The sequence below is a fragment of the Ziziphus jujuba genome, chromosome 5, assembly GCF_031755915.1.
Source record: "Ziziphus jujuba cultivar Dongzao chromosome 5, ASM3175591v1".
In the NCBI taxonomy this organism is placed as follows: Eukaryota; Viridiplantae; Streptophyta; class Magnoliopsida; order Rosales; family Rhamnaceae; genus Ziziphus; species Ziziphus jujuba.
The window spans coordinates 16,974,111-16,986,082 of record NC_083383.1 but is presented as its reverse complement, the minus strand read 5'-3'; the positions used below and the strand labels follow the sequence as shown (position 1 = coordinate 16,986,082).

The 11,972-nt window shown below is 32.4% G+C and overlaps 1 protein-coding gene across 1 annotated transcript; it reads right to left on the bottom strand.

The window, feature by feature from the left end:
- Positions 1-9,026: 9,026 nt before the first annotated feature.
- Positions 9,027-11,544, bottom strand: LOC107421215 (UPF0481 protein At3g47200). The gene is made up of 2 exons (XM_048475095.2): positions 11,405-11,544; positions 9,027-10,528 (listed from the first exon to the last, which is right to left on the bottom strand). Exon 2 carries the CDS (start codon positions 10,249-10,251, stop codon positions 9,175-9,177), a length of 1,077 nt encoding a protein of 358 aa, XP_048331052.2. The 5' UTR covers positions 10,252-10,528; positions 11,405-11,544; the 3' UTR covers positions 9,027-9,174.
- Positions 11,545-11,972: the final 428 nt, after the last annotated feature.

The following is an 11,972-nucleotide window of genomic DNA, read 5'->3' as shown; positions in this document are numbered from 1 at the left end:
TAATGAATCAAATTTTCCCTTTGCTTATGGATTTCCTTCAACTACTGGAGTTTCAGTTCAAGCAAAGGAATCCAAATGGACAACAGCTACTTTGCTAGTTCTTCGACAGGTTTTGCCTTCTGTTTCATCATCTTCAACCAATAAATAAAATTTGTCTTACAGTGAATTATCTCAACATGATTAAGAGTCTTCTCGGAATTGATTTTTGTTGGAAAACATGGCTTTAATAAATGGATTTTTAAGATGTTAAAAATGAAATTGTTTTGTAACAGTGGCTTTGAAAGTTTATAAAATTGTAATAGCCATGTTAATGCTTGTTAAATGGCTGTTGATTTGGGAGTTATATGAGCTATTAAATTGGGTGTTGCATATTTATTATTATTTGTACTAAATTTTATAATAGTCCATTTAAACTTCAAATGTTTTGGAGTTAATGTTATGTTTTGATACCCCTTGTATAAAGCCTTTAAATACCTTTTCTTTGTTAGATGAAAAACACAACAAAAGCCTCAAAGATTCATCTTGTCCTTCTTCCATTCCTTATGTAGCTTTCTTAAAAGTTTTAAGAATTTCTAGTGGAGTTCAAGCACTGTTCTATTTCGTAGAAGGAGCTTTACAGATGTAGCATATCAAAGCTTCCTGAATCTGTTATGTCTTGGGAGACAGATGCTTCAAAAACACTTGCACCAGTAGGACTAAATTTGTTTTAAGGAGATGTGGGATCATAAGCCTCTGATTAATTCATTTTCCTAGAGATCATGAAAGAAAAACTTTGTCCAAATTATTTTCTAAAAGATATGTTAGAAATTTATTTGACAAAAATGATAAAATAATATTTTAAAAGAAAATAAAGCAATGTTTTTCAAATTTAATGAATGGAAAGATTTTAGGATACTTGATTTTCCTTTCTCCTTCTAAATATTTTGCAAAAAATACCTTTTAATTCATCAAAAATGAAATGTGTGGGTAAAAAAATGTTTTGTTTTTCTTTTAATAGCAAAAACATCTTTGCCCAAAATATTTTATTAAAAGTCATGCTATAAATTTATTTAGCAAAATGATAAAAGAATATTTTAATTGAAAATAAAGCAATGTTTTATAACTTTAGTGAAAGGGGAAAGATTAGTGGAGTTTTAAATTCAATTCTAAAAATTTTAACAGTCCCAATATTTTTTTTTTTCCATAACTTAAACTTTAAGGCTTGATTTGAACTTTAGAAAATGCTAAGGAAAAGGGGAAAAAAGGGGTGTGAAAGTGTGAAGATTTTTTAAATCCTTTATTTGGTTGTGAAATAAGTTGGTAAAAAAATAGAGAGAAAAAGTTAACATAAAAATATAAATTTCTATTTTGCTTTTGGGAGAAAAATTCAAATTCTTATCCTAGGTCTCTAAGATTTTGGTTTTTATATTATGTTAAATTACCAATAATTTCAAAAGCTCAAGTCATTAGGATATGAAGTTATTATGTATATCAAAGATTCATCTACACTATCTAACTATCTCTCTCTCCTCTCTTACTCTCATGATATCTCTTGAAGGATTTCCAAGAGATATAGAAAAGAAGCACAACTTTTATTAAGACAAATACAACTTAAATGAAAAAGTTAAGAAACCTTAAGTGCTAGTACACATAACATATATATATATATATATACAAGTGATACAAATATTAACAATAACATAAAACAATAATATCCCATAATATCTCAAGATGGTGGGCGAAGAAAGAACACCAATCTTGGAATGTGTAAAATAAAATGGCTGTTGAGAAAGAGGCTTAATAAGCCCATAAGCTAATTGATCTTAGCTAAAGACATGAAAAACCCACAGATGCCCATCAGCAACTTTATCCCATATAAAATGAAAGTCAATAGCCACATGTTTCGTTTTTTAGTGAAATACAGGATTGACACATAAGTAAATTGTACCCAAATTATTATAGTGCACAGTAGGAAAAGAGTAGAGAGAAAATAAATAAATAAACTTGTTTGAGCAATAAAACCAACCAGCAAATCTTGAAAATGGTCTTGGCCACAACTCGATATTTAGCTTCAATGGAGGATTGGCAAATAGACCATTGCTTTTTGAAGGATTATGAAATGGGATTACTACCTAAAACTAAAATATAGGCAATGGTAGAAGGATGATCATCTTTAATGCTAGCCCAAGCTGCATCAGAAAAAACATGTATAACCAAAGAAGTATGGCATCAAAAAAAATATCCTAAAATTTATAGTACCTTTGAGATAGCATAAAATTCATTTAATGGCTGCCCAATGTATGTTAGTAGGTGATTCATGAATTGAGATAACTTATTAGTAGGTGATTCGTGAATTGAGATAACTTATAAGAAGAGGCAATATCAGGACGAGTAAAATAATTACAAAAGACTACCAATAACTCAACGATACTCAGTAGCAAAAAAAAAGGGAGTTCTATCACCAAAAACAAGTGAAGACAAGATGACATGGGAGTGGAGACGTCTTTCAAACCAATCATCTTCGTACATTCTAATAGATCCAAAATATACTTCTGTTGAGTAAAAAAAAAGGCCATGAATGGTAATAAATACCTCAACTCCAAGAAAATATGATAAATTATAAAATAATTAAGAGCAAGACTAGACAACAAATGAACAAAATTAGCCAGCAACTTAGTACTTTTCCCAATATATAATATATATCATCAATATACATTAAAAGATAGATAAGGCAACCCTGTCGAGCATAGATGAAGAAAAAGGCATCTGAATACGAACTTTTGAATCCAAAAGACAAGATGAAATTTCGCATTTGAATAGGAACTTTTGAATCCAAAAGACAAGATGAAATTTCATAGTTCATGAAACTGCACCCTCAAAACTTGTTTTATATATCGATTTGGATAACTTACATACATGAGTCGGTCTAGTAGAATCAATAAACCTAGATGGTTGTGTCACATAAATATCTTTTTGAAGCTTCCCATTCAATAATGCATTGTTGACATCAAGTTAATGAACTAGCCAATTTTTAGACAAACCAAGATAAAGAACAATCCTGTTGATGGCTGGTTTTATAACCAAGCTAAAAGTTTTTGAGTATTCAAAACCTAATAGTTAATTAAACAACTATGCTATAAGGAACACTTTGTACCTCTCAACCAAGCCATTTTGATTCCTTGTTATTTGAAAAAGCGATTTGTATCCAACTACAATTTGGTTAGGATTTGGTACAACAAGTTCCCAAGAAAGATTCTTAAGTAGAGTATCAAACTCAGTTGACATTGTTGTACACCATTCAATATATTTTAAAAAGCTTGAGTGACCATCTTTGGCTCCGCAGAAGATGGCAAGAAACATGCTATTTCCACATAAAAATCTAAAAAAAATTTCGATGCTAAAAAATTTTGTTGAGAGAGTGGGTTTTCATGAAAGGCCATCGTTGAGTGGAAGTATGTAACACCTCATCCCCACTAGTAGATCTATCACTCTTTGTCGATATTGTCCCCAATTTAGGCACTCCACTTGGTATGGGTTTTTTATTCGGAGCTTTCTAGAAGGTCACCCATCCTTGAACTACTCTTACTGAATATGTTTAACTTTGAAGTTCTTTCAAACCCTAAAACTAACCTCTTTGAATAAGTCTCAGCACTATGAGAGTGACTATCATTACATTCAAATCATCCTCTGATCTATACCTAGACGATATGGTATTCTACAACAGGTAGCCTGCTAGTACCTCGCATTCATCCACATTAGATGTCATAAAGTAGGAGATGAAGGTGCTGCATTTGTATATGAAATATTAAGCTGAGTTTCTAGAACAGGTGACAGCTAATTTCCATTAGCCGATTAGGTAGAATTGGAGAGAGAAGTAGTTTGTTCTCCATAAGATGCACTATAAGGGGTTGTGAATGAGTGGACCTCACGAGCAATAGATGACTAGATGAGGAATGAGACAGAGAAAATATTGGGTTGATAATGAAATGGGAATAATGGCGCAAACCTGGAAGGGAATATGGAAATGGATAACCTCAATTGTAAGTGGACTATTGAAATCCTTCACTATCCTTAAGGAAGTAGACTTGTTAAGTATAGGAAATGAGAAAACTGATTCTTCAAAAATTACATAACGTACATTATAGAGTTAATTAGTTTATGGACCATAACATTTGTACCCACTTTGTCTTGGAAAATACCCTAGAAAAATACATGGAGTAGATTTGGAGTATAACTTATGTTTGGCATAAGGTTTGAGCCATAGATAACAAAGACACCCGAAAGATTTGAGAGATGCATAAACCGACACCCGATTGAATAACTTTTAATGGGAGAAATATTATTTGTAAGTGTCTTTGAAGGTAAGCATGATAAAAGCATACATCCAAAAGTTAGAAGGAAGATGAGCTTTAGTTAGCAAGGACAAACCAATTTCCTATATTTGTCTATGACATTACTCAGCAAATCCATTATGCTTGGGAGTATATGGTGTGGTAAAAAAGTGACTTATGCCAAGATTTTGAAAAAAAAAAATTTTAAGCTTGACAAATTCACCTCTATTAGCAAAATATTTTTTAAGAACATATTTAAACTGAATAAATATGGAATACATATCAAATTTATTTTTAAGAACATACTTAGTGAAGTGATTAATAAAAGTAATATAATAAAAAAAATCACCATGAAAAGTTATAGAGAAAGGTCCTAAGCATCTAAATATATTAATTGCAATGGTTGACTACTAGACATTAAAAAGACTTCAAAAGATAACTTATAAGACATGTTGCATTGACAAGAGCTACAACTAAATTGTTTAAAAATTTGAGAAGGGGTAAAGAATGACAAAAAATAACTTTTCCACAAATTAGATTGGATGGATGACCAATATAATGATGTCATTGTTGAAGATTGTTTGTAAATGAAGAAGGAGAAAATAAGCAGACAGCAGAAATTACTACAGTTGATGATTCATAAATATCCCCTTTAAGTGCAAAGTGGAATTATTCTCATCTACAAATCCTTTACAACAAAACAATTAGGTAAAAACTCAATTGAAGTTTTGTTAGTATTACAAAACTTAGAAACAGAAAGCAAATTTCATGTCATCCCAGGTACACATAGAACATGAGATAATAATAATGGTTTATGAGAAGCAGTAAGCTGAATGACACAATATAAGTTATAGGAAGGATATTACCATTTCCTCATTAGTATCATCACATTTCAAATGAAAATTGAAATTATTGAGATCTATTGAGATGTGATGAGAAGCGTGTAAGTCAATCCGCCAAGGAGATGAAGTCAAAGAAAGAGATAGGAGCAATCCTAAAATGGAACCCGAATAGAAAGCATGCGACAATGTAGAAGTATGTACAGTTGGACCAGGAAAAGGTGACAAGCACTATGATGAAGGAGTGAAAGTCCATTGCTAGAGGAAATGATAATAAAATATGGTTGAATGGCCATGCTGGGAATAGATTTGACAGCGGCCACGATAATTAAAGGACAAGCCAGGTGTAAATGGCTTATTAGAAGGATATGACTTTTTGGATGTGGAACCACAACGTCCAACCAATTTATTGAAGAAGGTATTACGACTAGTGACATGAGCACTAATGGCAGGATCATCCACACGATGATCAATGAAGCTTTAGAAAAGATACATATTGAACCAACTTCTCATACAATTCTTTAAAAGAGATAAAGGTATCATACATGTGAACAACAGCAGAGATATCACTTAATTTAGTTGAAAGACCATTGATGACATACAACTTAAGTTCATATCATCAATTGGTTTATCGAGAAGAGCATACTCAATGATGGCTGCCTTTGCATCAATGAGATACTCATGGACAGGGCAATTACCTTGCGGTTGAATAAGCGGTTCACGAATCTAGAGAACTCGGTTTCAAGAAGGTTTAGCAAAGGTCATGGCTAATCGATTCCAAGCATCATAAGAGGTCTATGCATCAAATACAAACCTATTAACATTCAGAGAAAGAGAGGCAAGAATGATATTAAACAGAAGTTTGCCTTAATGTATCCCAAATTGATAATGGGGACTAGGGGTACTGGAGTAAGTAAAAGGTGGAAAAGAACAAAAGAAAGACCTATCAACATACCCATAAAGATCATAACCAATTAAAAATGCACCCCATTGTGCTTTCCAAGGAAAATAATTTGAATTAATGAGTTTGATAGGAACTTGTATGTCAATATTGATGACGACCAAAGTTTTGGATGATAAAGAGAGTTAACTGCAAACAAGCAATGAAGAAGAGATAGAAGACAAGGTAGAAGAAGATAATGAAGGAGAAGAAGACATGACAAATTAGATCCAAAAAAAAAAAAAACTCAATGAAGCATTTTATCTCTCTGATACCTTAAAGGATTTCCGAAAGGTATAGAAAAGCAACACAACTTTCATTAAGACAAATACAACTTAGATTCAAAAGTTAAGAAACCCTGGCTAAGTATTAGCACATGTGATATATATACACAGGTGATACAAATATTAACAATAATGTAAAAACAATAATATGCTATGATCTATCATCTTTCTTTCTCTCATACTCTCTCTCCTCTCTATCTCTCTTTTCTCTTCTGTAATGATGTTCTTATATTTTTTTACACACCAAACATGAGAAAATTTTACAAATTTTTCCTTATCTTCTTTTTTTCCTTTTAACTTTCCTCTTAGTTCTTTTTTTTCTCATTGCTTTCTTTGATCCAAACAGAACCTAAAGGGATTTGTACCATAGTCGAAATATAATATTGTCACATTACAACATCAATGCAAAACAATACATTTTGCAAAAAAATTGACATAAGGGAAATATATGCAATTATTTACCCCAAAAAAAAAGGAAATATATGCAATAACCAAAAACTAAAGGGTACATCTGAAAAAAGTTTCAAACCAGCGATGGTATTAGAATATATGGCAATTTTAGCTACATTGAGACCAAAACCGAGGCATAACCAATCTGGGCCGAAAATGTGTAATTTAGGACTTTACATGCTTGTTTTGATTTTACCTGTACTTGTATAATTAAAACTCTTAAATAGTTGTTCAAGAGCACTGTATGAAATTTAATTAAGCATATTAACTAGGTTTAGGTTATGAATTAACAAGCTATCTAAGGTGCTTAAGCACCTTAACCTACTTGGACAATCTTGGTGATATGTCAAGCTTGGATTTGGTCTCTCTCACCCAATGAAACAAGCTACATGTGTCAAAACCTCATGAGACTACTTCAACGGAGAGAAGCTATATGGAGGCAATAAATGTCAAGCAACTATTAGACCAAAAGGTGTGACATTGCATTCACACTCTTAATTGCTTTAGTTTGAAGCACTTAAGTTTCATTGGCTGTTTTGAATGACAAACTTGTTGTATTCACACTTGCTTCTGTATGTAATAAAGTCACATGTCAAATGAACGAAACTAAGTCATTTAGGCTCAATTTTGTTTTGCAAAAACTAAGAAACACTTCCATAACCAATCTGATTGTATAAGCTACTCATTTAGCTTAACCAAAACTTGCAAAACCAAGAGCCAAAGCTCCATCAAAACACAATCTCAAGCCAAATGTCTTCTAGTCAATTTTAAAACCAACCCTGCCTTACTTCTTATGGTGTTTATATAATTTCCCTCACTAAAAATCTTTGTTTTTGGTTAAGACTATAATTTAGGATCGTTTGTTTTCTTAAACTATAACTAGAGGATTTATTTAATCTGAATATAATCAAACTCGAAACATTATGATATTCATATATGAACTTTATCCTGTGGAATGTCTAGGCAATTTCTAAAGAAAAGATTTGATAACATGTTTGAAAACTGTGTTTCCGATGTTTTTTTCCTTTTTTTTTAATTTATTTATTTTTTTCAAATGTTTTATAGTTTACTATAAAAAGTGAAAGATTTCTGCTTTTCACCTATATATATATATATATATATATATATAGCTTTGATATGTTGGGAATCTAGTTGCTATCTTATATTGGACATGATAAATGTGAAGGGTTACTATTATTTAATTAGGATTTTAGTATCGATCCATTAATTGAGGTAGCATCTTCAGTAATTAAAATATGTCACAAGTTGCTCATTTTATGTTGGAAATATATTCCCAGCATAACAGCTCTTGTTTACACCTAAACTCAAGTCAGAACAACTGTCACGCCCTTAGATTATATTACTTGCACTAAGAAAATAGTATAGTTTTGCCCAAATGTAAAAAATTAAAAGTTACAATTTAAGATACAATTTAAGAAAATCAGTTTGTTGGGACTTGAACTTACAATTTAAAATCCAATTTAAAAAAAAAAAAAAAATCAGCTCGTTCTGAGTTGAACATTTTTCCTCTCATATACATATATAATACGAATATATAGTCAAAATTAAACACTGGATAAATTAAATGTAAACCCATAAAAGATTATCATCGGTATCTTTAAATTACAAAATTGTCAATAGTGATTTTTGATTACGCAACATGTATCGTATAGTTTACAGGACTATCTGTTAGGGATTACATTGTTTATTATTTAAAGGGGAGGGGAAGGTGACTTGGAATTATAGTTTTCGCCAAACCGCTGGGCCAACCTTATCCGTTGCTATTTTTATAGTTTGAGGAGTTACTGGTGATGTATTTTGCCGTTAAACATTCAATTCAAATCATCATTGAAACCACATCCATACATGGGGATAAGTCGAGTATATTGGGAGTCAGCAGCGTCATGTTGGGCACCATGTATAGCTGGTGTCATCCTCTCTCAACCACGGAAGCTGTTGTCACGAAGGGAGTCATGACTCCTGTGACTGATAATCTGTAATAAGCTGATGTGACGTATGGGTTAACTCTTATCTGAGAATTGAGTTAATTAGCTCGTAGTTAACTTACATCAATGTCATATCGTCAAAGCCATCTGTACTGGTTTGTTAGAGTATCCAGTTATTCGAGTTGCAAAAATAGCTAACACATGTATAAACACATTATCATTTCTTAGATTAGAAATCAAAGAGCAAGAATGAAAGATCAAGAAACAATAAAATCCCACAATTCATTCTTCCAATCGAAGATGGATAAACCATTTATGGACAATAGCTTTTAGGAAAAATAGTTTTTCATCTTAGTATAGGAGTTGCAGATCTTGGTTCAATCCTTGTTACTTCAAAAATTATCTTCACCTCACTTGGAGAATAGAACAAACCGCTTGTATGATTGCTAGAATGATGAGAAGAGTAGCCGCTATGAAAGTGACAATTGCCCAAGGTGTGTTGAAATAATTCTGTTTTAAGTTCGCCTTCCATTTGTGCCAGGAGGTTCCGTAATAAGCATTTAGACCTTCAAAAATATCAGCAAAATAGAATTTTTTCTGGACAATGGCAGCCCCATCTGCGAGTTTTTTTATCAGAGTAGCTGCCTCATCGCTGTCCAATTCCATGTTTTCAACAATTCCATGTTTTACCAGCAAATCCACATCCTTTGAATTGTTAACAAGGCGATTCATAGTGATAACATAATCATTCGGATAATTCTCTATGCAATGGCATTGTTCAAAGGCTAGTAGATTTCTTATGGTCAGTTCTATCTCATCACTTATTGTTAACTTAGGAATTTCAAGAATCCCATTATTGAAATGTATATCAAACAAGTTTTTGCTTGATGCTACTCTGAACTTAACTCCTGCACGGTGTAGCTCTGTCATGCTGGGAGCATTTAGACTTTTAAATTTCTCTCCATCACGTGGGTTCAATGGTATATACAAGGTTCTCAGAAAATCAACAAAGTGTGCAACATTTTCAGGTTTGATTTTCTCCAACTTTGTTTCAGTCCCTTCTAAATGCATCAGTGTTGTGAAGAATTTGTGGGAAAGTTTAATGATTGAAGGCTTCTCAGTGTGTCCAGAAGGCAATGAAATTTTGTCAGGCTTATAAACTTCTTCAAGTATGAAAAATGGCAACTGATTCTCAAGCAAGCACAGGTCAGGCCAGACATCCTGCAACATCCACGGCTTTTTGAATATCCGATCATGCTCGTCCTGAAATTCAGCGATGCTGTACCTTAATAAGACCTCAATGATGAAGGCAGAGTCCACTAGGATTATCTTTACAAATTCATCACTGCCGAGTCCGATGGTTTCCGCATAGCAACTCCGCAATCTAAGTTCATTTTCCTTTATAATCTTTATGTAATTCTCCAAGCTTGTATTAGTCCGTTTAAGATAATCACGTAGATACCTCTTTTTGTAATCTTCCATTGCTTTTAAGCAATCCTTGCCATGGTGGAGAGGACCAATGGAAACTACTTGTGCTGTATAGGCCTTTTTGTTCACAAGCCTCAATCACTCAGATACTCTGTAATTACAACATACCGAAGATAAGGGAGGCAAGCTATCCAACTCCTCTGTCATGGAAATTGCTATAGAAACATGAGTTTTCAATGTCACTTGAAGCTTGGTTCCTGCTTCCCATTTTTACTCTTTCTGTTGTTGTTGTTGATGAAGTAAATGACACTGATTACTGGGGTAACAGAAACTGCAGATATTTTTATAATTAACATAACAAATTCAACCAAAACAAAAAATTCAACCTAAATGCTCAACATCAAATTCCCTGCTTCTGAAAAACTGGCAGTTGGATACTTTTTGCACATGTTTTTGTCACTAATCCAAGTGCAATGAAGTAAAATAAAATAAAATAAGAAGCAAGTGCAAAGAGCACTGTTATATCCACCTGCTATCGATGCAGATTTGTTCAAGATATGTCTGATACTTGCAAGGAACAATAAAGTAAATTGTAGTATGCGCTAAATTATATTGTTAAGAAAGCATAGAAATTTTGATATCCAAGTATAAGCAAGTAATTCATATCATCTTAAGCTTTACTTTTCCTAAAAGAACCCACAATCCATACATAGGAATTGTTGCAGAGAATCCCTAAATTTCTACAAAAATTCTGTTGGACATTCTTAAAGACCCTAACCCAAATTTGGTTAAAGGGGTTTAGAATTTCACCAACATATACAGCTTATCATAACGCATATTACTTTTTTCTCTACTCTTTTCCCTTCATTTTGTCAGTGCGTTCTTCAATTTCCGTTTGTTTGCCAGGAAAATGCGGGAAACAATATTTTTTATCAAATCAAGCATTTTGGCAGTATCAATTACAGTCTCTCGAGGGGGAGTAAAAAAAAAAAAAAAAAGACTCAATTAATCTAACTTTCAGCAGGATTTTACTGATAGATTGTTAAGAGCTCATAGCAACATAGAATATAATTATGGCCATTTTTGAGATTATGTACTTTCCATTTAAACCAAAACAATTCACAGAGCACACAGAGATCAAAGAAACATAAAAACCAAAATTATAAGCAACAGAGAATATTATGGAAAAAGAGGTTAGATTCTTTACCTGCTGCAAATAAGCAAAAGGTTGGGGGAGTGGCTATGGCGGATTATTGTAAACTGGACAATACAGGTTATAATATATATAGATGTAAAATTGCTTGTAAACTCATCTTGAATTTCCTTTTCGTTTCCTCCACATCGTCTACATATAAATATATACATATATATATATATATATATATTTCAAATATTCTGCAAGGACCAATTGCGACGTAATTTCATAGAGAAACTAGATTAATTTGCAGGCGGGCCCTACGGCAGTTTCCCAGTAAACATCAAAGAAAAAGCTGTTTGTTCACCTAGAAAATTAAAATAATAGTAAACAAGGTCGTTCCCAATCTTTTGTACAGGTGTCCGTGGGAAACGCTTACTATTATTTTCTTTAATAGAGAATTTTTATTATTATTATTATTTTTTTTATTTTTTATTTTTTGGCAAAAGAAACTCAAACGTTCATTAAAAAATAGAACAGAAGTTCCATGTAAAATAGAAGAAAGGTAAAATGACCCATTGCGAGCTAAAACATATGCATCTCGATTGGTTTCTCTAGAACTATAATAACAACCAAAAGA